General features: G+C 41.2%; 1 protein-coding gene across 5 annotated transcripts in view; it reads left to right on the forward strand.

Moving 5' to 3' along the window:
• Positions 1-26,548, forward strand: part of HOOK3 (hook microtubule tethering protein 3) — a 129,606-nt gene that overhangs the window by 37,370 nt on the left and 65,688 nt on the right. For all 5 annotated transcript variants that reach the window (XR_016391187.1, XR_016391188.1, XR_016391186.1 and 2 more), the window contains exons 7-12: positions 6,661-6,723; positions 8,000-8,083; positions 14,622-14,785; positions 18,994-19,134; positions 21,226-21,427; positions 25,735-25,845. Coding sequence is in view for 2 of the 5 variants with exons in the window: in XM_089903806.1 (XP_089759932.1) it covers positions 6,661-6,723; positions 8,000-8,083; positions 14,622-14,785; positions 18,994-19,134; positions 21,226-21,427; positions 25,735-25,845 (765 nt within the window). In the remaining 3 variants the exon portion in view is untranslated. The remainder of the gene's footprint in view (positions 1-6,660; positions 6,724-7,999; positions 8,084-14,621; positions 14,786-18,993; positions 19,135-21,225; positions 21,428-25,734; positions 25,846-26,548) is intronic.

The raw sequence follows: 26,548 nt of genomic DNA on the forward strand, positions 1-26,548 counted from the left end.
CTTTCAAGTTTTTAGCTGGAGCCTCTGTTAAAAACAAACAAACAAAAAACAGATTAACAATAGAAGAGCATACAAATGTATTTAAGTTTTACACAACACAGGAGGCTTCATAAAGAAATGAAGATCAAAGAAGTGTTTCTTTTTTTAAAAAATTATTTTATTTATTTATTTTTGGCCGTGTTGGGCCCTTGTTGCTGCGCGTGGGCTTTCTCTAGTTGCGGCGAGCGGGGGCTACTCTTCCTTGTAGTGCACGGGCTTCTTATTGCGGTGGCTTCTCTTGTTGCGGAGCACGGGGTCTAGGTGCGTGGGCTTCAGTAGTTGCGGCACGCGGGCTCAGTAGTTGTGGCTCGCGGGCTCTAGAGCGCAGGGTCGGTAGTTGTGGCGCATGGGCTTAGTTGCTCCGCGGCATGTGGGATCTTCCTGGACCAGGAATCAAACCCGTGTCCCCTGCATTGGCAGGCGGATTCTCAACCACTGTGCCACCAGGGAAGCCCAAAGAGGTGTTTCAACCTGAGTGTTTTGATGCTGGATTTGGTGAAGAGTGGAAAGTCTCGTGGAAAAATGTGATAGGGCGAAAAACGGCAAGTCCTGTTTGTTCAGATTCCTTCTGCATCCCTCTGACTTTGGAGATACGGATACTCCTTTCCTCTGAGCATAGGGAGGGCGCCTCTCACGTGAGGGACTTAAGACCTGCTTCAGAGGAAGGTCAGAAAATCTTTCCTGTCCCTGTTGTTTCTCAAATTCCTTCAGCTTGAAACATTCAACATGCCAAGCTGCCATATTTGGGAGTAGCATGTCCTGAACTCCATCAGGTGTCAGACATAGAACTATAAGAGTGAAAGTGATCTTAAGATGGGAGAATTTTTTAATCAAAGAAGTAATGGAAGAAACCTTTAAGGGAACTAAAATAGTATAGAATGTAAGTAACTAACAGAAAAAAAATGCAGCAGACAAACATGAAAAATGCTAAATGCAAATTAAGATAAAGTGTTTCCTTTTTTATTTTACTTTTTTTTTTTTTTTTTTTTTTTTTGCGGTACGCGGGCCTCTCACCGCTGTGGCCTCTCCCGTTGCGGAGCGCAGGCTCAGTGGCCATGGCTCACGGGCCTAGCCGCTCCGCGACATGTGGGATCTTCCTGGACCGGGACACGAACCTGCGTCCCCTGCATCAGCAGGTGGACTCTCAACCACTGCGCCACCAGGGAAGCCCTATTTTACTTTTTTTAATTTTTTATTTAAAAAATTTTTTTAAACATCTTTATTGGAATATAATTGCTTTACATTGCTGTGTTAGTTTCTGCTGTATAACAAAGTGAATCAGCTCTATGTATACATGTATCCCCATATCTCCTCCCTCTTGTCTCCCTCCCACCCCCGCTTCCTATCCCCCCCGCAGGTGGTCACAAAGCACCGAGCTGATCTCCCTGAGCTATGAAGCATTTCCTTTTAAATCCGACCAACTGACTATGAATCCAGCAGTTCCCACTACCTCCTCAGATTTGATTATTTGCTGGAATGACTCATAGAACTCAGTAACAGTGACGGTTTATTACAGCAAAAGGATACGAATCAGAACCAACCCCCCACCCCCCGAAATGGAGGTCTGGGAGGGTCCCAAACTCAGTCTCTGTTGTCCCCTCCCCGTGGAATCAAGACATGTCACCCTCCCAGCACATTACTGTGTGACAACACACAGAGAGAGCTGCCAACCGGGGAAGCTCACCCGAGCTTTCATGTCCAGCATTTTGTTGGGGTTTCATTTTATAGGTGTGATTGGTTGGATCATTGGCCACAAGGTTGAACTAAATTTCCAGCCCCTGTCTCCTCCCCAGAGGCCAGGCTGGTATCAAGTGGCTCAAAGCCCCAACCCTCCCATATGCGGTTGGTTTTCTTGGCGTCACCAGCCCCCAACCAGAGTCATCTCCTAGCTTAAACTATCTAGGGACCCACCATGAATAACAAAGACACTCAGCAGAGAAATCCCAGAGATTTAGCAGCTGCCTCCCAGTCACTGGGGGCAAAGGATCAGCCAAATTCTCTGTCATACAGGACATTTCAACAAAGCAGAGCTTTTAGGAGAGGATCCGTTTGTCAGTCAGTGCTGATGGTAGCAGGGTAAACTAACAAAATGATGGTCAGCCAAGCAAGATATGAGTTTAATTTGCTCTCAAGTAGTCATGGGTTGGCTCCGTAGGCATCAGGGACACAGCTTTCTTGCATCTTGTTGTCTGCCATCCCTAATATGTGATTCCTACCCCGTGGTCAGCCGTGGCTCTTTGGCTTCCAGCCCTCACATTCACATTCCGGCCAGCAGGCAGGGCTGAAGGAAGGTTCTCCACTTCCTCTTAGTAAACTTCCAGGAATTCTCACTCCTGTTATCCAGCTGTTACTCACATTGCCACACAGGGAAGCTGGGGAATGTGATCTTTTTTCCAGGTGGTCATGGACCCAGCCAAAATTTGAGGATTCTGTTACTAAGCAAAGACAGGAAAAACAATAAGGGGGCCACTAACTGTTCTGCCTTACTGTCATTGACCCTGTAATTTCACTTTTAGGAATTTATTCTGAGGAAATCTGAAATAGAGAGATGGATGGTGATAATCATACTGGCAAGCGTTTATCTACACCTACTCTGTGCTGATGGTGCCGGTACTCACTAACGCAGTACATTTTACGTGCATATTCATTTTGTTTATTTAGTAAATACTTATCGAGCACCTAGAATGCAGTGGGAGCTATAGGAGGCCTTCAGGATACAACTATGGAAAAGATAGACATGGCCTCTTGTCTCACAAAGTGTGATCTAAAGGGAAGAATGGCCAAACGAGCAATTCGAATACATCCAAAGCATTCAGAATGAAAAGTGCCGTGACGGGGAAAAGATAGTAGGACCTCAAAGGAGTGTGTCCCTCAGCGTGGGGATGTTGGGGAAGGGTTCTCAGAGAATGCGGCGTCTCGTCTAAGCACTGGAGGAGGAGAAGAGGTCAGGAAGGGCACACACTTGCGGTCCAGGAGGCAGCCGCGTGGCGCGGGGAAGTGTCGGAAGAAGCCTCAGCAGGCGCGGGAGGTGTGGGTGCTGGAGGCAAGGCAAGAACCGTTAAGGCCAGTAGGATGCCGAGCAGCTTTGTGGAAAGAGCTGGAATTTTGGAAACCAGTGAATTGCTTTTTAAGGAGAAAATACACTGAAGTCTGTATTTGAGAAAATCCAGGCAGTGAGAAGAATGGATCGGAGGAAAACAAGGCTAGAAAAAAGGAGAGCAGTTGAGACCTTAGTAATTATCTGGTGAGGGACGATGGAAGCCTGAACTAGGTTATGGCGGCTGGGTGGAGAGAAGTGGACAGATTTGAACTTTGTCCGAGCTTTATTTAACAGGCTTGGTGACTGATTGGGCTGTGGAGGAGGACAGGGTGGCTGGATAAAACTATGGAATTGCAGAAGGGCTTTTGTAAGATGATTGTCTGTATGTCTTTATTCAGGTGCAGCTGACTTTGATTTTTTTTTTCTGTTGTGGTAAAATACACATAACATAAAATTTACCATTTTCAAGATTATTTTGTAGCATGTATCAATATTTAGTTCCTTTTCGTGGCTGAATGATATTCCATGGTGTGGGTGTGCCACATTTTGTTTATCCATTCATCATTTGATGGACGTTTGAGTTGTTTCCACCTTTTCGGTATTGCGAGTAGTGCTGCTGTGAACCTGAGTGTACGGGGTTGTTTTGAACACCTGTTTTTTATTTTTTTAATAAGTTTATTTATATATTTTTGGCTGTGTTGGGTCTTTGTTGCTGCACGTGGGCTTTCTCTAGTTGCGGTGAGCAGGGGTTACTCTTCGTTGTGGTGCTCCAGCTTCTCATTGCGGTGGCTTCTCTTGTTGCGGAGCACAGGCTCTAGGTGAGCAGCTTCCGTAGTTGTGGCACGTGGGCTCAGTAGTTGTGGCACATGGGTTTAGTTGCTCTGCGGCACGTGGGATCTTCCCGGACCAGGGCTCGAACCCATGTCCCCTGCATTGGCAGGTGGATTCTTAACCACTGCACCACCAGGGAAGTCCGAGCACCTGTTTTTAATTCTTTTGGGTATATACCCAGAAATTGAATTTCTGGGTCACATGATAATTCTGTGTTTAACTTTTTGAGGAAGTGCCAGCACAGGTGTGTTTTCCACCGGTGCTGCACCATTTTACATTCCCACCAGCAATGTGCTAAGAATTCTAATTTCTCTCCCTCATTGTCAACCCTTGTTATTGTCCATCTTCTTGATATTAGCCATCCTAGTGGATGTGAAGTGTTTTCTAATTGTGGCTTATTTGTATTTCCCTAAAGACTAATGATGTTGAGCATCTTTTCATATGTTTGTTGGGCATTTGTATATTATCTTCTTTGGAGAAATGTGATTGGTAATCAAGTAAATGATAGTCTTTTAATTTTTTAAATGCTAATAGGAAGAAGCCACAGGAAAGAGCAAGATAGAGGTTGAGATAACAAGAGAGAGGATGATAACTAGTACAGGGTCTCTGAGAAGCTGGGAAGAGACAGGGTTGAGAGTGTATTACGACAAGATTGAAGAAGGAAAGGATGGTATGAATGCTGCCAATTTTGCAGGTTAAGGTGCAGGAAATTGGGGAATTTCTTATCTGGAGGCAAGGTTTTCTGATAAGAATAGTGGGGAGTTGGTGAGGTTTGAGAAGTAGGAAAGGTTTGGAATAATCTCTAAAGGGAACAAAGAGACTGCTTATTGGGGAAGCATAGCTGTACTTTGGGGGCAACTTTGAAGGCCGAGCTGAGACTGGAAACTATATATTATGTTTTATGGTTTAAAAAATATTTATTCTCTCAGTACTTAGCAGTCAGGATATATGGCCAGAGAGATAGGCAGCTGGATTGGTCTTGGATTGAGATTTTGCCCAAGAGAAGGTATTAAGGTAAGGGAATCGATTATATTGACAAAGTCATCACAATAATAGACCATGAAGTCTAGGCCAGAAAGAGAAGGTAACTGATTAAACAGATGATGTACTGCGTAACTTAAAGTACGGAGTGGGGAGATTTCCAAAAATAAGATGACGATGTTGGCAGAAGAAAGAGGAGTAGGCTTTAGGCAGGCAGAACAGTAATGTTCACCGTGGAGTCTAAGCAAAGTGAAGAAGAATGAACGTAAGATGATGGGCTGTCAGTGAAAACCAGGGAGGAAGTCGGGAGGCATAGGACCTGGAAACCTCGTCGAGGTGGACATGCTAGCTGGGATTGACTGGGAGGAGGCTGTGTTCAGGGGGTTTTATTCACAGGTGCTACTGTGTTATGATAAGAACTAACATGTAACAATGGGGACTGGAAGAAAATACTTGTACTCCCTTCTACCCCCCCCGCACCCCCCGAATTAGATCCTTCCTCTCTGAGTGTCTGTCACAGCCCTCATCACGTGACACTGTATTTGTCTTTTTTACTTGAGCTGTGTGAAACCCATGGCACAGGTAGCTTCTTGAATAGTTCAAAATTACAGACGTGGTTATTTCTGGATGGTAGAATAATGGGTGTTTTCTCTTTGTACTTTTTCTGAATTTTATCTTCTCTACATTGGGTGTTATTTTTTTAATTGGAAGAAAAATCTTTTGAACATCTTTTTATTAACATTCTTACAATAAAAGCATAAAAATTGAAGCCAGTATTCTTTTACTCTTTCTGAGATTTTTTTCCCTCTTAATTATGCTAAGGGACCTTCACTCTTCTCATGACATTAATATAGAGCAGTGGTTCTCAAACTTCAGTGTGTGGTGCTGGGCGCTAACCCCAGAGTCTCTGATTCAGTAAATCTGGGCAGGGACCCAAGAATTTGCATTTCTGACAAGTTCCTAGGCAATGCTGGTGTTGTTGGTTTGGTGTTGTTGGTTTGGGGACTTCTCAATCAGTGTTGAGAACCACTGATGCAGAGAAGAAGGTACAGCTGAGCATAACATTTCAGTTCTTTAGAGAGTGGGATGAAGGCTGAAATTACAAGATCTCTCAATAGTCTGTCCCCACGTTTCTAATTGTCCCTCTCTTTTGTCCTTCAGACAGAGCATAAGAAGGAAACAGGAGAAAATTGGGACATTTGAGTCTGCCCCTGACATTTGTCACAGTCAGAATTTTATCCCTTCTCCCCAAACCCTCACACACCCTCTGGATCTTCTCTGTGTGCAACACAAGGGTGAGAGAGGCTGAGACCTAGATTCGTGTGTATGTGCGTGTCATCACTGAACATTAGCGGTTAATTTGGGCTGATATTGATGTGACCCACGTTTATTCTTCAGAAATAGTTACTTAGTGTTACTATTTTTCTTACTGAAAAGTCAATATTTTAAATATTTAGCCACATTTTAACTTAAAGACTTGTCTTTTTAGTGGTAAGAATAAGTAATACTTGAGTCTCATGACTGGCCCTGCTGTGAAAATGCATACCAGAATTACACGTGTGATTTTAAGTGAAGGCTAATCCTGCAGCAAAACAAAGCTCCAGGCTGAAGAGCTTCAATGTATAGGAAAATGTTCCTTTTACATTTGTGATTTCATTGTAATTTTTATAATTCTATGGCAGCTGGGTGTTCATGTTTGTTGCTGTAAGTGTATGATATAGAATGTCACTTTTCTCTCGTAGTTGTAATCATTTAAATCTTAATTTCAGCTGATGAGTAAAGAGTCTCCTGTCTCTGCTGGGAATGATGCCTATGTTGACCTTGATCGCCAGGTACCTGATCTTGCATTGTTTTTATCCATGCAGAGATTAAAGGGTGAACTTTAGATATTAATGAAAAGGATGTTTCAGTTGAAATTGCTTATGAAATATATTGGTATAATTCTTTATTTTTTACCTAAAATTCAAGAACGTAAGCCACTTTACTAATGGATATTACACACTTGTAATTAAATTTGTAATTTGTAATTAACATATTATTGTACAACCCACTTTAAAATAAATTAACCTCTTTAGTTTACTATAATTCATGTTTTAATGAATGGTTAAAATAAATTAACCTCTTTAATTTACTATAATTCATGTTTTCTAGTCATGTTTTCTTTTTCCATTAGTGATATCTTTCTGTATGCCACGTTTAACACAATAGATGCAGTCCTGGAAAATGGCATGCATTTAATCCTGTGATTTATTTATAATACAAAAGATATCTTACCTTTTATTTCATGTTATTCTTCAATTGAAGAAGTCTCCTCTACCCTTCATCTTTGTGAAGAAGTGAACTGTCTGGTTTTCACTGACAGCCCATCATCTTACGTTCGTTCTTCCTCACTTTGCTTAGACTCTACGGTGAACATTACTGTTCTGCCTGCCTAAAGCCTACTCCTCTTTCTTCTGCCAACATCGTCATCTTATTTTTGGAAATCTCCCCACTCCGTACTTTAAGTTACGCAGTACATCATCTGTTTAATCAGTTACCTTCTCTTTCTGGCCTAGACTTCATGGTCTATTATTGTGATGACTTTGTCAATATAATCGATTCCCTTACCTTAATACCTTCTCTTGGGCAAAATCTCAATCCAAGACCAATCCAGCTGCCTATCTCTCTGGTCGTATATCCTGACTGCTAAGTACTGAGAGAATAAATATTTTTTAAACCATACAACAATTGTGTTGAAATACATTAGCTATTTATTTTAACAATTGAACCCCTGTTCCTCTAGCACATATATATTTTACCAAGGTGAGATTTCTTAGTTATTACAGAATCAACATTACCAAGAACCAAGTAGCCCTAGGAGATGTATAAGAAAACTTGATATGAGGAAAGAACCAATTTCCAAGTACAGAAGAGACAAGACTCAGGACTAAAAGATGTCTGCAGTTGGAAGAAACCCTTCTTTTGACTCGTGCAGAAGGGTTCTTGATTTCTCCCTGCCCCACAGAAAGAACAGGGGGAAGCGTTTTAGTTTTGTATTGTACATGTGCGATCATTAGTTGTTGCCACGTCATATTGCAATGTTCACTGTAGCTCTTTGCTTCTACCCAGCTGAAGAAAACTTCAGAGGAACTGAATGAAGCTTTGTCGGCCAAGGAAGAAATTGCTCAAAGGTGCCATGAGTTGGATTTGCAGGTAAGAGATCTGGTTTTACACCACCTGTTTGCAGCACGGCTCTGCGTCCCACCATGTGCCCTGGGTCCCACGTGCGGTACAGTTTGGCTGTAACACAGCCCTAGTTTGAGAAGAAAAAGGAAACAGCCTGGAAAAAGAGTGCAGACTGAACAAAGGTCAGAGTTTTCCTTCCTTCTCACAGCCCCATCAAATTCATAATAAATGAATTTAAAATGGGATAAGCCCACGAGAAAAGAAGAGAAAGAGGAGAGAGATCGGCTCTCAGGAGGACTGGGGGAGATTTTTAAAAGCCCTGATTTGTAGCGTTTTCCAATTTCCACAGTATAAACACTGTCACAGCGACCAATTCCAGGTTGTTAATGGTTTAACAGTCGGCTCACCAGACTCCCGAATATTTAGCAAGCGGCTTGCTTATAGCCAGCAACGGCACACCACTGCTCATCATCAACCTCAGAAGGCCAAAATGCAGTTGGATAAAGTGCCAAACGGCCTAAAAGGAGTAAAGAATGCAGCGCCAAAAACACCTATAAAGGGGGAGGGAGCTGCTGTAGCTGAACCCCAGAGAAGCCCCCATGCTTGGTGGAAGGCTGCAGCAAGGTGTAACGGGGTCTTCTATAGGAGAGCTCAGCCCCATTGCCCGTCACCCACTGCGGATACCCTGACCTGTAGCTGGTTTCCCAATCGGAGGGTTCTCTTCTAAAGAAGTTAAGCAAACAGAAGTACAGGAGGTTAGACCGAGTATTAGTATTGCAGGGTAAGGCCCTTTTCATTTTGACCTTTCTGGATTCCCTAATTTACAGAAAACCGATTCTTACATGTGAGGAAAATCTGTGTAACAAAAAAGAGAAGGGTCAAGATAAACAGGAAACTAGCCCTAGAGGAAGTGGAGAAATTGGCGTAGTAGAAGAGATTTTTCTTTTTATTTTGTTTTTGTTTTTTTTTTTGCAGTACGCGGGCCTCTCACCGTTGTGGCCTCTCCCGTTGCGGAGCACAGGCTCCGGACGCGCAGGCTCAGCGGCCATGGCTCACGGGCCCAGCCGCTCCACGGCATGTGGGATCCTCCCGGACCGGGGCACTGAGCCTGCACGTCCGGAGCCTGTGCTCCGCGGTGAGGGGCCCTTATACCACAAAAAAAAAAAAAAAAAAAAAAAAAAAAAAGGACAAGATGCTATTTTAAAAAGAAAAAATCAGAGATCAAGAAACACTAAAAATAGAATTGTCAAAATAAAAAAATTCAATAGAATAGTTAAAAATAAAGTTGAAATCTCTCCTAAATTAAAAGACAGAAAATTAAGAAATAAAATTGTTTGTCTGGGATTTACCTCAAAATCAGGGAGGAGGGGGGAGTGGATGGAAGTCCAGATAGGTGCATAATTGGCCATGTTTTGATACTTGTTAAAGCTGGGTAGTAGGTACACAGGGTTCGTGATATTTTATACTAGAAGCATTTTACCTTGAAAGGCGTAAGAGTTGGTCATTGCTTTGGATGCAGATAGGAAGAAATGTGATCAGAGCACACTTTCTGGGTTATGTAGTAAATAATATTTACCTAGTCATAAGGTTAAGTGCTGTTAATTGCTTTTCAGATTCTAAAATTCAGCTATACACAAATGCAGTATTTTACAATAATGATAAATAAGAGTTGGTTGTTTTTATGAGCAGGATATAAATAGTCTCTTTGACAGTGTAACATTCAAGTTGTACACTGGGATTGGCAGACTGCAGCCGGCCCTCTGTCTCATGAGTAAAGTGGTAGCGCAGGCAGGCTTGTTCCTTGATGTGCTGTCTCTGGTGCTTTCACACTGCAGAGACAGGGTTGAGGACTCGCCACGAGACCTGTGGCTCTGAAAGGCAGCTGTTCACTGCCCTATTCCTTACAGAAGAGTTTACCAGTCTCTGGTGTGAACAGATCGCAGAGCGAGTGGCGGGGCTGCAGAGAGGTTATGAGGAGATTGGTGGCAGCGCCGTGACACACTCAGCCCTGCAGAAAGCAGTCGTAACACAGGCGTGCTGATGTGACCTCTGAGGCAGCGATGTGAACGTCACTGGTCTTCAGCATCTAGCCCTGCCTGTGGAGAAGCAGTGTTATGAAAGTAAAGATGCGGGTGCTGGAGGTGAGCAGGAGAAGCAGGGTGAGGCAGGGCAGTGAGGGCCCGGTGGGGCCCCCCGTGTTCTCGTCTCACCATGAGGGAGCACAGGCAGTACACGGCCGGCCGCTTCTCGCCATCCAGTCTCAGCTCCAAATCACGTGGTTTATCTGTCATGAAATATTCACTGGGCACTTAGGTGTGCCCAGTACTAACCTCAGCCTCCCTGGGAAGTTCCTCGGTCACCAGCCTACAGTCGTCCTCCAGCCTCTCCTCTTAGTCTTTTTTTTAAAATAAATTTATTTATTTATTTATTTATAGCTGTGTTGGGTCTTCATTTCTGTGCAAGGGCTTTCTTCAGTTGCAGCGAGCGGGGGCCACTCTTCATCGTGGTGCGCGGGCCTCTCACTGTCGCAGCCTCTCCCGTTGCGGAGCGCAGGCTCAGTAGTTGTGGCTCACGGGCTTAGTTGCTCCGCGATATGTGGGATCTTCCCAGACCAGGGGTCGAAGCCGTGTACCCTGCATTGGCAGGCGGATTCCCAACCACTGCGCCACCAGGGAAGCCCCTCCTCTTAGTTTTGCTTTAACCCTCTGCAGAGCACTTTCACTCTAGGTCTTGCATGTATTTATTAGTTTACTTTCTTGCTTAATATGATTTGTCCTTGTTTATATATTTACTATGATGATTTGTTTAGAATATGTAACACATAAGAATAAGTACTGTCTCTGCGTTTTTCATTGTGGTATCCCTTGCACCTGGAAAATTGCAGCAGTGCCTAGCACATGGTAGACCCACGATGAGTATCTGAGTGAGCTAATGAGTGGGCACGTGATGGAGTGAAACAAGTCAATGAGTAGTTGTTCAAAATTGCAGAGGTGGCCAGTGAAAGGAGCAGGAATAGTGCCATAACTATTTGTGGAAACGGGGGATGCTGCAAGTGGCTCTAATTTCACATGTCAGAGGAGACAAGTCACTAGATAATGTGTAAGGTTGATAAATCAAGAAATAGTGGGTATAACATGTTATTGAGAGATGTCAAGTCACAGCCAAAAACAATAAAATTAGGAACATTAAAACTAGTTGTCAGGCTTCCCTGGTGGTGCAGTGGTTGAGAGTCCGCCTGCCGATGCAGGGGACACGGGTTCGTGCCCCGGTCCGGGAGGATCCCACATGCTGCGGAGCGGCTGGGCCCTTGAGCCATGGCCACTGAGCCTACACGTCCGGAGCCTGTGCTCCGCAACGGGAGAGGCCACAGCAGTGAGAGGCCCGCGTACCGCAAAAAAAAAAAAAAAAACCTAGTTGTCTCTTGGAAGTAGAAAAACTCAATGGGAAACTGTAGCTTTCCATTATAAGCCCCTTTGCTTTATTTGCTTTTTTTCCTTAAATTGTGTTTATGTATTATTTTTAATTATTCTCCTTGTTGACTAAAAAAAATGCACAACGTGAGAGTTGTGAGTTAAGGTTTCTTTGGGGCAAAATGAGGACAATAGCCCAGGAGACAGCATCTCAGCTCTGAGGAACTGCTCCAAAATGGTGGGATGGAGGTCAGTATGTATGTGATTTAGGAGAAGAGGGTGCATGCAGTGAAGCACACGTTCTGGTAGAAGGTGGCTGCCAGTCACGAGGAGCAGTTGTCACCGTTGATGATTTTAGTGCTTTTCTAGATATGAGGAGATGCAAGAATTGGGCTCATAAAATCTCCTCCTGAAAATATCTAACTATCTGAAGGCCTGTTCTGCCAGTTTTCCCAGAGCGCGGGGGGCCTGGTTCCTGACCTCTTCCTGAACTGCTTTCAGGGGGCGTCACAGGTCAGCGGCTGCAGCAGCTCACGATTTAATCCTTGTCGAGGCAGATGGCAAGTGCCAGTTTGTAGTTGACACCTTTTTCTGTGTATGTGAAAAGGATCTCTGCCAAATATATTGAATTAAATTACTGTAGCAACATTTGCTAGTCTGATGAGTCTGGTATTAAGGTGTTCCATTATGTACTCAGCCTTCATATAAATCGACCACATACCAGGCTATAAAGCAATTCCCAATAGAATTCAAAGAATCTGTGTCTTTAGATCATGCTTTCTGACCAAAGTGCAATTTAAGATAGAAATTATTAACAAAGAAATGAGCTTTTAAATTTTAAAGCCTTAAATATTTATTTTAAAAAGAATGAAAGAGCAGAAATGAATGAAATAGACCAGTGGCACGGAATTGAGCTACTACTCTACTCTGAGAAAAGACTCGTGCGTTTATGGAAATCTGACAAGTTAGAGAGCTGGCATTTCAGACTCATTCATTTATTCAGCAAACATTGAGCACCCACTCCAGACCATCCACTGTTGTAGCTGCTGTCGATACAGTGAAGATAGGGGAAAACACGGAAATGGATAAAACATCCCTGCCTCCAAGGTGCTTGCATGCGATAAAGAAGACAGACAGTGAACAGGATAAGAATACGGTCTGTTGTGTGCTGCTGATAAGTATTCTAGAGAAAGGGGGACTCGGGGGGGCGGGGGCACGGGGTGGGAGGAACTAGTTCTGACTGGGTTGTCAGCAAAGGCCTCCGGGGAGGCAGCAAGTTAGTAAATCCTAGAGGGTGGATAAGTGGCCTCCCAGGCTTCCTGCGAGGCTCATCTAGGCTCAGCGCACAGGCCTGACGCGGGGCAGCTGGTGTCTCCGGGAGCCCGAAGGTGAGGGCAGCAGGAGTGAAGCCTGGGGAGAGGAGTCCGTCTGCAGAGGCCTGACAGGCCTTGGTACAGGCTGAGTAAATAAATGGGAAGCCGTTGGAGGCTTGTGAGCAAAGACGTCCTGTGATCCGAGTTTTATTTTAATGGATTATAGTGGCTGCTGGGTGGTGAGGGCCAACTCAAGGAGACTAATTCAGAGGCCTTCGCAATAATCAGGCAAAAAATTAGGTTGGCTTAAATCAGAATTGAGGGGCGGTTAGAAGTGGTTGAAATCTGTCTGAAGGCAGAGCCGCTGATGTTTGCTGAAAGAGTGGGCGTGGGTGTGAGGACGAGATGGGACAGATCCTGCCAGAGCAAGTGGAAGGACAGAGTTAGCATCGCTGAGATGGGGAAGACAGTGGGAGGGCAGGGTGGGGTGTGGGGGAATGAAAGTCCCACCTGGACAGGTTAAATTCAGAGGCCTGGTGAACATCCAGGTGGACGTGATACCCAGTGCGGGGTTCCAGGCTGGAAATAGAAACATGCGAGCTGTCAGTGGATAAATGATGTTTACAGCCCAGAAGCTGGAAGCCATCAATGTATTTAGAAAGGAAAAGCCATGCATGTGCCAGAGGCAGGGAGGTGAAGAGGGCTTGACTGGAGTAAAGAGGAGGCACACAGACCAGGAGAGGGAGGTGTCCTGGGAGCCACAGAAGCCAAGGTCGGCTGATCCTGAGGATGGTGGGGCAACAGCCCAACTGGAACAAGTTCCAGAGAAAATGGGGGTGGAGAGGGAGAATCAGAAATGGCAGGAGACTTCTGTTTTTACAGTTTTTTGAGATGTAGTTGACATACAACAAACTGCTCATCTTTGAAGTGTACAGTTCTGATGCATGTTGACATGTATAAACATGCGAAACCATCACCACAATCAGGATAGTGAGTTCTCATGACTCTGTAATCCTCTTCCAGTCCCGGCTCTGCTTTCTGTCACTGTAGATTAGCTTGTGTCTTCTAGAATTGCATATGAAAGGAGTCATACACAGTGTACTCTTTTTCTGCCTGGCTTCTTTCATTATTTTGAGATTCATTCATGTTATCGGTATTAATAGTTAATTCTTTTGTACTGTCAAATAGTATTCTGTTGTATGGATGTGCTGCAATTTATTTATCCATTCACCTACTGGTCAACATTTGCTTTTCTGTATTACAAATGAAGCTGCTATAAACATTCTACATCTCTGTGTGGACATATGCTTTTAGTTCTCTTTGGTAAATAAATACCTAAGTGTAAAATGTCTGGGTTATGTGGTAGTTGCATGTTTAATTTTTTAGGAAAATGCGAACCGGTTTTTCACAGCCTGTGGAACATTTCACGTGCTGAACAGGTGTGTGAAGCTCCCATCTGTTTTCATCTTTACCAACACTTGGTACAGCCAGTCTCTCTGATTTACGGCATTCTAGTGGGAGTAAGTGTATGGATATAACATTGTGGTTTCAATTTGCATTTCCTCAATGACTAATCATGAGTATCTTTTTGTGTGCTTAGTTGCCATTACATATCTTCTTTGGTGAATTACCTTTTCAAATGTAAAATAAAGAATGAATTCTTGCTTACTCTTACGTACTGCTCTGCCTGTGCAATATTCCAAAATAATGTCAGTGTTTTAAGTGGAGGTTGCTTGTACTTCTTTAAAAACAGGCTTTAATTCGTAATGGTAATTCACAAGTGATTATGCGGATTCCAGTGTAATTGGAGAAAATAACCACTGTCTTCCTATATTCTAACAGGTTGCAGCATTGCAAGAGGAGAAAAGTAGTCTGTTGGCAGAGAATCAGGTATTAATGGAAAGGCTGAATCAGTCTGATTCTATAGAAGATCCTAACAGTCCAGCAGGAAGAAGGCATCTGCAGCTCCAGACTCAGTTAGAACAGCTCCAAGAAGAAACATTCAGGTAAGGGACAACTCACTCAGATCTCATTTTTTTAGATTTGGTAATGTCTTTTTTTTATATATATAAATTTATTTTATTTATTTTTGGCTGGGTTGGGTCTTCGTTGCTGCGTGCGGACTTTCTCTAGTTGCGGCGAGCGGGGGCTACTCTTTGTTGCGGTGCAAGTCGGGTAACTGCAGACCAGGGAGGCTGTGCAATTAGCCACTTCCCAAAAGTCTTCCCACACGACATGAAATAACTGCTCATTTAGGAAAATCTATGAATGCCCACCCTCAATATGACTTGCAGACAGAATGCCCCAACTGAACAATAACTGTGAGTGAAAGGAAGGAAGCAAACACCAGCCCACCTCCATCCTGCCAGGCACTCTGAGGCAAGTAAAGGCAGACAGAGAAAAAATCAGAGACAGAGGAAGAACTAGCGAAGGGGCCTGAGGGTGAGTTGGAGCAGTCGCTGCAGAGATTAAATTCACTCAAAATCGGAAATTACTTTAAAACAAAAAAGGAAATTAGATCACAAACTGCAGGGATAGGAATTCAAATTAAGTGTATCTTCTTAAAGGACCAAATGCCAAAAAAATACACAGGCACAGAATTTAGAGATTGGTGCCCTTTCCAGAGCACAGTTTAAAGAAACGCAAAATAAAGGCCAGGTGCGTGGGTTATAGAGACAAGCCTATTTAAAGGGCGAGCTGATGTAAAGGGGCAGTCTTCCAGACACATCTTCTGGGAGAGGAAAAGGCCAAAAAGAAGGAAGAGGGCCCATTGGCGATTGGATGGTGAAAGGGAAAAGAAGAAAAGGAAAAATTTGGTGTCCTGCAAGACAAAAATAGAACCCCAAAGTTGAAGGACTTGGCAGTATGATAAAATATTGTGTTGTGATTTACTAGAAAACATATCCTGGCCTGTTTCTTACCCAACCATAGATTTTCAGTGTCAAAACTGGGAGAAATTAAGTTTTTTTTACTTGTGCAGTGACTCAGTCCTTTGTTTCCCCATGAAATGTTTCTGCATTTTTTTTTTTTGGCCTTGACAGGGAAAAATAAACAAATTTTCTTAGTCTTCTCAGAAACCTTAGACAAACAATCCATCCCCTATGGTCTACATCTGTGGTTCAGAGTGTGATCCGAGGACCCTCTCAGAGAGTCTTCAGGGCCCCCTCTTTTCCAACTGCATTTCTGTGCTTGGCTGGATCTCCTTCCTATACCGCAGCCAAAAAACCATCACAGCAGACCAGTGTAGAAACACCTGTGGGAACCCAGCTGTCTTCTACTAAACCAGATGATTTGAGTCACAGAATATAAAAAATATTGCCACTCTCCTCACCATTTTTTGGTTTTAGAAAATAGAGTTATTTTTCATAAACAGTACGTTGTCTATATTAACATAATGGGTTTATTACTATTATTTTCAAATGACTGACATCTCATTTATGAGTATTCTTTAAATAATTCCTGAATAAAATAGTAGCAGATTCAATCCAGTACTAAAGTAAGCTTTATCCCAGGATTGTTAACCTGTTGCGTATTATTAAATCTATTACAGTAACTATTAAATGTATTATAACTCCTCCAATCCATAAGGTAAAGAAGAAAGAAAAATATAAAATAAGCTTGGTACATGAAATTCTCAGTAAAGTTAAGAATGAAATGAGGATGAGTATTAATCTATTATTTGACATTTTTCTAGACATTCTAAAAATCCTGGCTTTGCCACTTACTAGCTGTGTAACCTTGGGCATGCCTCCATTTTCTCTACTATAAGATGGTATAATAGTATTATCTACCTTCTAGAATTTTTGTGAGCATTAAATGAGTTAATATATATAAAGTATTTTGAGAATATTGCCTGGCACATAGATGCTATATAAGATTTCACTGTTATTACTTTTCTAGAAAATGAAATAAGAAAAAGAAAGGAGATTAAAATATTGGAAAGACAAAAAGTATCAATAAACGATGATTATTTGTAGATAATATGTGTGTCCACCCAGAAAATATAAGAGAATTAACTCAGAAGTTCTTAGAACCAATAAACATTTAACAGGGAGAGGGTAATGCAAGACTGCTGCATAGGTCATAAGTTTTTTTACCAATAACTAGTTAGTATCATCAGGAAAAACTTCCATTTATAAGTATTTAAGTGAAGAATAAAAAAAAAAATTAAGTACAGGCTTCCCTGGTGGCACAGTGGTTGAGAGTCCGCCTGCCGATGCAGGGGACATGGGTTCGTGCCCCGGTCCGGGAAGATCCCACATGCCGCGGAGCGGCTGGGCCCGTGAGCCATGGCCGCTGAGCCTGTGCATCCAGAGCCTGTGCTCCGCAACGGGGGAGGCCACAACAGTGAGAGGCCCGCATACCACAAAAAAAAAAAAAAAAATTTAAGTAATATGAAGGAGTTAGATGACAAAAACTTCTAAGTTATACATAAAACATAATACTGTGTGGAGAGAGAGAACATAGTTTTAGGTGTTTTTAATGGAACATTGTAAGAATGCCATTTTTTTCTTAACTTATATAATTTGAACTTGATTCCAATTCAAATTTTATGTTCATCTAGAAGTATTAATGAACAAGAGATTCCCAAAATGTTTTGAGAACAAAGTATAATGAGGGAATACTGGCCACATCCAAGTACTAATATACTAATGAAAATAGCTTGGTACCAGTGCAGCAAAATAGACACCGCTGACACAAATGAAGATCCAGAAACCAGTCCAAGTATATATAAAAATACATAATGTGATAAAGATGGCATTTTCTAATCAATAGGGAAAGGTTAAATTATTTGTTAAACAGTTTTGGAATGGTTGGTAGATATTTTGGCAGGAAAAGTTAGATTCCTGTACTACATCATATACCCAAATGAATTCCAGGGAAATTGAAAACGTTAATGTTAAAAATGAAACTGTATAAATACTAGCAGAAAACAAAGAATTAGAAGGAAAAAAAAGTTCTAATTGCACATTAGAAGTAGAAACTATACTTATATGGGGAATCTAAAAAGAAATGATACAAATGAACTCATTTACAAACCAGAAACAGACTCAAAGACTTAGAGAACTTATGGTTACCAGGTGGAAAGGGTGGGGGGAAGGGATAGTTAGGGAGTTTGGATCAACATATACACACACTGTCATATTTAAAATGGATAACCAACAAGGACCTACTTTAGAGCACAGGTAACTCTGCTCAATGTTGTGTAGCAGCCTGGATGAGAGGGCAGTTTGGGGGAGAATGAATACCTGTATATGTATGGCTGAGTCATTTGCTGGGCACCTGGAACCATCACAACATTGATAACTGGCTATACCCCAACATAAAATAAAAAGTTAAAAAAAATTAAAAGAAGTAGAAACTATGAAGTGTAAGATTCATCAATTGAATTACATAAAAATTAAGAATTTCTGTACATTAAATACTTACATAAATAAAAGTAAAAGTAAATAGGGCTTCCCTGGTGGCGCAGTGGTTGAGAGTCCGCCTGCCAATGCAGGGGACACGGGTTCGTGCCCCGGTCCGGGAAGATCCCACATGCCGTGGAGCGGCTGGGCCCATGAGCCATGGCCGCTGAGCCTGCGTGTCCGGAGCCTGTGCTCCGCAACGGGAGAGGCCACAACAATGAGAGGCCCGCGTACCGCAAAAAAAACAAACAAAAAAAAGTAAATAATCAATGATAAATATTTGTGACATGAGAAAGAATCTTTTAAACCTAAAGGAAGGATGTATGTTAAACAAAACAAATTAATATAAATTAGGAACAATATTATCCATATTTTGGGGGGAAAAGATCTATGAATAGAAATCAGACTGGAGGTTATACTCCAAAAATGTTAACAGTAGGTATCTGTCTAGAGCAATGCATAATTTTTATCTTCTTTGCTTTTCTGCATCTTGTGAATTTTCAAAAGGAATATGTGTTAATTTCATCATTGAAAATAAAACTTTAAATAAATTATAGCTGCTATATTTTGGCGTCTAACTTTCTGAGTAGAGGAATGGCGATCCGTTGTTACCTTTCTGCAAGTCTTGGAGCAGTAGAATCCGTTTCCAGGATAGTTAAAACTTGGAAATACAGTGTATGGTCACAAAAGTAGGAGACAAATCCAAGAAGAATTTATTTTCATGTTTTTTACTTACTTTTCCTGTTCTAAGGAGAATTATTAGACAGTAAATAGTGCTTTCTTGGTCTATTTTGTTTCGGTCACAGACTTGAAGCAGCCAAAGATGACTATCGAATACGCTGTGAAGAGTTACAAAAGGAGATGTCTGAACTTCGGCAGCAGAACGATGAACTGACCACTTTGGCAGATGACGCTCAGTCTCTAAAAGATGAAATAGACGTTCTTAGGTAGACAACCTTCCCATCTCTGTAGAATCTCACACCTGTGATCCCCCAGAACAGTTCTGCCACCGATTTTACAAACTCTAGGGTCTTTGAGCACAGGAAGATGGGTTCAGATCCCAGTGCTGCCGTTTAGTCAACCTCTATGGAACCATTTTCTCATCTGTAAGGTGGAAATAACACACATACCTACCTCAGACTGACATGTGGAATTAAGTGAGGTGATATTTGTAAGCACTTGGAACAGTATCTGGCAAATAAGTGCTGTATATAAATGTTTGTTAAATAGAAATTAACCTCTGGCCACCACTTCATACTTGCGTAGCTCTGAGCTTTTCTCATTACTACTCCTGTTCTTTAATTTTGCGTCCTTCAGTCACTTGGTCTTCCTCTTTCTCGGATACCGTCACACCCACACACATGGCTCATTTCCTTGCTGGACTCAACTGTTCTCTCGCTGGGCACCTCACTCCCTGCCACCTCGTTTCTGCACCATTCTGCTTGTGTAATCTATCCTCTGTTGGATCATTCCAACCATCTATGTTTTATGCGTTTGCTCTTTGAATGCTGAGAACAAACAGGGAAAATCACATAGTGAGGTAGTTTTGTCCTACTGCAGACTAGTGATCTTACTCTCCACTGGGCCCCTCCCACTGGTCCACCGCTCTCCTGCCCATCCGTGTGGGCTCCTCCCACTGGTCCATCATTCTACTGCCCTTCCGTATGGGCTCCTCCCACTGGTCCACCATTCTACTGCCCATCCGTATGGGCTCCTCCCACTGGTCCACCATTCTACTGCCCATCCGTATGGGCTCCTCCCACTGGTCCACCACTCTACTGCCCATCTGTGTGGGCCCCTCCCACTGGTCCACCGCTCCACTGCCCATCCGTGTGGGCCCCTCCCACTGGTCCACCGCTCTACTGCCCATCCGTATGGGCCCCTCCCACTGGTCCACCACTCTACTGCCCATCCGTATGGGCTCCTCCCACTGGTCCACCACTCTACTGCCCATCCGTATGGGCTCCTCCCACTGGTCCACCACTCTACTGCCCATCCGTGTGGGCCCCTCCCACTGGTCCACCGCTCTACTGCCCATCCGTATGGGCCCCTCCCACTGGTCCACCGCTCTACTGCCCATCCGTATGGGCCCCTCCCACTGGTCCACCACTCTACTGCCCATCCGTATGGGCCCCTCCCACTGGCCCACCGCTCTACTGCCCATCCGTGTGGGCTCCTAGCACTGGTCCACCGTTCTACTGCTCATCCGTAGATTGCTCTGTCTCCTGTTTCTCTCATAGCTGCTATGTATTTTCATAACTCTTCTCACCTGACTGACCCCACCACACCTCTCCTGTGCTTCAGTCTCAGTAGATGACATTGTCTCCTGCATTGAGGAACGAGGCCATGACCTATGGACCCTCCATGTGCTGTGTCTCCTGCATTCGCGCCCATCTTTTCTCTTTTGCTTCTGGAGTGCAGACCTGTTACTCGTCCTCCTGTCCAGTGCTAATTCCTTCAATGCTCTGGGTCTCAACCCTTCTTGCTTCTGCGGGGACTGTGCTACATCAGTTATCATTTCCCTTCACATTTGAATCTGCCTCCTTAGCATACATTTATATGTTTCTGTCCCTCTTATCTTAGAAAAAGTGAGAGACCTATTATTCTCTCCTTCCCTCCAGAACAAATTTAGATTACACAAGGTAAAGTTTACATTCTTTCCTTAACCCACTAAAATTCACCACCGCCTGCCCCACTGCTCCACCAAAACAGCTGTTCCTCTGGTCACTAATAACAGCCTAATTGCCAAATTATTTGGACAGTGTACAATTTATTTTGCTTTTGTGCTACATGTGACTCTGTTGGCTACCCCCTCCTACTTGCATTCCTTAAATTTTATAATGTTGTCTATTATAAATTTTGCTGTAATTTTGGTCATACTTTTGAACCTGCACGAAAAACTAAGCTGGACTCACCTTTGGTCTTATAATTTCATTAGAACGTGTTACTTCCTGGCAATCCGCTTGGTTTAGCACTGCCTACAGCAGCTTTACCATTGCGGATGTGTGTGTGATTTCTGGTTTCCCATCTCATTCTAGACATTCTTCTGATAAAGTGTCTAAACTAGAAGGCCAAGTGGAATCATATAAAAAGAAGCTAGAAGATCTTGGTGATTTGAGGCGTCAGGTTAAACTCTTAGAAGAGAAGAATACTATGTATATGCAGAACACAGTTAGCCTAGAGGAGGAGCTGAGAAAAGCCAACGCGGCTCGAAGTCAACTCGAGACGTATAAGAGACAGGTAAGGAGAGCAGCACAATTTCTTAACGCCGTTTCCAGCTGAGCTCTCCAGTGTAACGCTGGCTTATCAGAGTCCACTGACTTGTTTTCATGGTATTCGGTTTTTCACCTATGAAACTTAGTTCTTATCCAGGGCTTATTGGTTGGTCTATAGCAGATCCTTTTATTATTTGTTATTTTTAATTTATTGTGTAATACTTGAGAAATACACAAAAGTAAAAATACAATAAGTATCCATGCTTAATAAACAAAACATTCTCCCCCTCCTCATTGCAGTAACCACTAGCCTATTTTGTGGGCTTTGTGCCTATGCATCTCTTTATTCTTCCCTGTACATACACACACACATACATATATGTGTGTGTGTATCCCTAAAAACTTATAACACTTTTGACATTTCAAAACTTTATATAATGATATAGTGAAAGTTCTCTTCTGCGATTTGCTTTTGCTCAGTGGTATTTGTGAGATTTGTTTTGTTGATAGTTGTAGCTTTATCCCATTCACTTGTACCAACCTGTAGTATCCTGTTGAGTGACAATACCACATTTATCCATTTTTCTGGAGAAGGACATATAGGATGTTTTGTCTTTTTCTTTAATATTGCAAGAAAGGCCACTGTGAATAGTACTGAATACCCTCTTCGATACATGTGTGGAAGTTTTACAACTATGTGGAATATCTTCCTTAGAGAGCCTTCATTTAATTAGATATTGCCAAATGTCCTCCACTGTGATTTTATTACCAGCAGGCAGTTTGTATGAATTCTTGTTGCTCCACATCATCACCAACACATAGTATTATCAGATTCGAAATTTTGCCAGTTGAAGGATGTATTTGAAATGATGTCTCCTTATGATTATACTTTGCGTTACCCTAACTGCAAATATATTTACTGATCACATTTCTTTTGTGAATTGCCTACTTTTATCTTTTATTCATTTTTAAAGTTGGATTATTTCTTTTATTGATTCTAAAAGTTCTTTATTTGTTCCTGGTATTAATCTTTTGTCACATGTTGCCTTTATTTCCTAGCAGTCTGTGACCTGTCCTTTTACTTTTTTTGAGATTGATAATTTTAACATGATGAACTTTAAATACCTTTTTCTTTATGATTTGTGCTTTTTATAAAAAAATTTTATTGGAGTATAGTTGATTTACAGTGTTTTGTTAGTTTCAGGTGTATGATTTGTGCTTTTTATGTCTCAGTTAAGAAGTCATTTCCTATATAAAGATGTAACACTAATCTGTTTTCTTTACAGAGGTTTAAAGTTTGTTTTGTACATTTAGGTCTTTAATCCACAAGAAATTGATTTTCATATAGGGTGTGAGGTAGGGATCCATTTGATATTTTTCGTCTTTGTGGACAACCAGTCAACCTAGCAGCTTTTATTTAATAATCAGTCTCTTCTGCGGTGCCCTACAATTCTACCTTATCATATATCTAAAGTTACCATGTTATATGTGGGTTTGTTTATGGCGATCTCTTCTGTTTCATTGGTCTGTTTGTCTACTCTAACACCAAAACACTCTCTTATCATCTATAGATCTTTAGTAATTTTGATATTTGGGTAGTACAGATACCCGCACTCTGTTCTTTTTCAAAATTGTTTGTCTATTCTTGGACCTTTCCGTTCCCTTTAAACCCCAAATCTTTGGAAATTGGAATTACATTGAATCTGTTGATCAGTTTAGGGAGAATTGACATCTTTATGACAGTAAATGTTCCTATCAATGAATATAGTATCTTTCCATTTATTTAGATCTTCAGTGTCTTTCAATTAAGTTTTATAATTTTCTTATAAATATCATGCACATATTATATTATAGTTACTCTTAGTACTTTATGTATTTGGTTGCTTTTGTAAATGCAGTTAGAAAAAGAAAAGATACCATTTTCAATGTGTTGCTCATTTATGTGATTAAATTGGTTTTTATATGTTGATTTTACAATCTTGCCAAATTCCCATATTATTTCTAATAATGTCTATTAGTTCTTTTGGCAGAAGTCATATTTTGTACAAATAAAAGCCATTTTGTTTCTTTCTATGGCATACCCTTTTTTTCTTCTTAATCAACATGGCTGACCTTTAGTGCAGCCTTTAATAGAAGCAATAATAATAGGCAACCATTTCTTGTTGATTTCATACACAGTGCTTTAAATGTTTTACCAGTATATTGTAAGGATTGCTATAGGTTTTGTAGCCACCTTTCATTAGGATAACAAAATTTCATTGTATTCCTAATTTGCACAGGTGTTTATCTTAAATGGATGTTGAATTTAATCAGCTACACCTATTGAGAGACTCCTATGCTGCTTCTTCTTTCTAATAATCTGATGAATCATATTAATGGATTTCTATGTTTAAACCATCCTTGCATTCCTGAGATAAACTTAGTTCAGTCATAGCAGATTTATTTGTGGTTTCACATAGTTAAATTTGCTTTGTTCATTTTACTTGGAATATTTTGCCTCTATGATTTGTCTACTTAAAGTTTTCTATCTCGTGCTTTCCTTGTCTTCTGATTTTGGCATCAAAATTGTACCAGCTTACGGGCTTCCCTGGTGGCACAATGGTTGAGAGTCCACCTGCCGATGCAGGGGACACGGGTTCGTGCCCTGGTCTGGGAAGAGCCCACATGCCGCAGAGCGGCTATGCCCGTGAGCCATGGCCGCTGAGCCTGCGCGTCCAGAGCCTGTGCTCCGCAACTGGAGAGGCCACAACAGTGAGAGGCCCGCGTACCGCAAAAAAAAAAAAAAAAAATTGTACTAGCTTAATATAATAAATTAGAGAAGTTTTAGTAGAGCAACCCTGTACACCATGAATGTCTGGCAAGTTTTTTTTGGTGAATACATTTTTTCCCAACATTTCATTATGAAAATTTTCAACATATAACAAAGTTGGACTGAGAAATTACCAAAAATAAATGTAGCCCAAAGAAACTATAAATGTGATTAAAGGGTATAAAATTAAAATAAGAAATTATTTAATTAGAGTTCCAGAGGAAAGAATGGAAAGAATTGTAGGACATTATTTGAAGGAAAGAATGGCTGAATATTTTTCAGAATTGATGAAGGGCATCAGATTTAGTATTAACAGTGAATTACAAACAGAATAAATAAAAAAGAAATCTGCACTTACAATTACTGTAGTGAAATTGTGTAATACACTAATTCTCTATCTGTTTCTGATCTGGAGCTTAATATATTTTATTTTTCAGTATAATATTTTTCTTTCTGCAGTTTCTCTTTGGGTGCTCTTTCAAACCTGCTTGATCATATTTGGTGGTCTTTTATTCCTTTTATAATTTAGATTTCTTTATGTATTAAACCTAGTATTTTATGTCTGGTAACTCCAATTTGAAATCCTTAGAGGTCTTATTCTACTATTTTATTGTTGTTAGTGCTGTTAATGTTTTTCTGCTGACTGTTGTTCGTAGTGTGTTATTTCTTTAAGACTTTTGTAATTTTAGATTTTGCTCTGTCATTTGGCTCATCTTTACCTTTGGGAATACTGGGGACCTGGTTGAGGTTGTGTTCCTCCAGACAATGTATGTTTTTCTTATGCCAGATTTTCCACAGCATTACCAATCAGGACGACTTTAAATTAATTGCTTGGCTTAGGATTTGCCAGACAAGGCATGTGGTAAAAATTCAAGCATAAATCCGTGCATTTGCAGGCTGTGGTTACACATTTTCAAGTTACACTTTTTAAAGCCCAGAACACTCACTTTAAGATGGGCAAGTTTCCTTATTGATTTTGCCAGCTGATGGATTTTTTTTCCTAACCTACCTGTTTACTGACTCACCACCTTTTATTAGAGTCCAAGGTAGTTTAACAGCAGCCTGTCTCCTGATAGTTTTAAAGGCCTGGGTTCCTGGTATTGCCAGGTGGCATCTCACACTGCCCATAGCATCCTCACAAACTTCCTGCTCCACTTTTAACCCCTGAGGATTTCCCTTACTTTGTTATAAGCCTAGCGATGCAGTTGTATTCTTTTCCCCTAGCATTTCTTTTGCTTCATGCTAAAAGGGTTTCCAGACTGCAGTTTCCTGTGTTACAGGAAGTGGAAGTCCTGTAGGTTTTCATAGTTTTGAACATTTGTTCCTCTGGATGATCTGGTTTTAGAACCCATAGTATCTGGGCAGATTTTTGTACCTGGTTCTCTCCATTGGGTTAGGCTCCTGTATCATGTGTATTTTTTTGAGTATTTTTGGGGGAGAGAATTTTCATAGATCTGTAGAAGAAAATAATAATAATTTCTAATGTTTCAAATTATAAAAATTAATGGTACCTTTCTATACAGGTAGTAGAATTGCAAAATAGATTATCTGAAGAATCGAAGAAAGCAGATAAATTAGATTTTGAATATAAGCGGCTAAAAGAAAAAGTTGACAGCCTTCAAAAAGAAAAGGATGTGAGTATATATATTAGGTATTTTGGTTTTGAGCAGTGCTGAGATTAAGAAAATGATATTTAATTCATGTTTTTGCCTACATTAATTTCTTCTTCTATTTATAAATTTGAGATTTTTTTTAAATTATAGAAGATTTACATTTGTGTTTCAGAACTAGATCTAAAATAAAAGATTGCTATTCTAATTTCTTTTTTATATATTTAACTTTTCTATCACTGTTGCTTCTTTTCCTTCATCTTGCTTGTGACTTTCTAGAAATTTATGTAGCTTTTCTGTTTTCTGTATGAAGACACAATTCTTTTTGTTATTGTTCAGGATATTTTGAAGCTTTTAAAAATATTTTTACTTTGTCGTGATTTATGAATATACATGATTTATGACTATTTCAGCATATTTTGAAGCTTTTTAAAATACTTTTACTTTGTCGTGACTTATGTTGTTTGATCTTTTATGTTTCATGAAAAGAAAGTTATTTACATAATAAGGTACTCATTGTTAAAGGATGGAGTGGGTGGTTTTGTTTCTTATGATTAACTGGGTAGGATCCTGCCTTGCACGCAGTAGATACTCAATATTGTTAAACGGGAAAAGAATCGTGTAATCGTTCCCTTCTGTGATCTTTCTGTAGAAGGTCAAAAGGTGTAACATGTCCATGTTCACCACTGTTTATCATTCTGTTAGGTAAGGCAAAGACCACTGATGA

Source organism: Delphinapterus leucas, chromosome 21, assembly GCF_059928025.1.
Source record: "Delphinapterus leucas isolate spDelLeu-1000000601 "Yukka" chromosome 21, BTC_Dleu_Yukka2, whole genome shotgun sequence".
Lineage (NCBI taxonomy): Eukaryota > Metazoa > Chordata > Mammalia > Artiodactyla > Monodontidae > Delphinapterus > Delphinapterus leucas.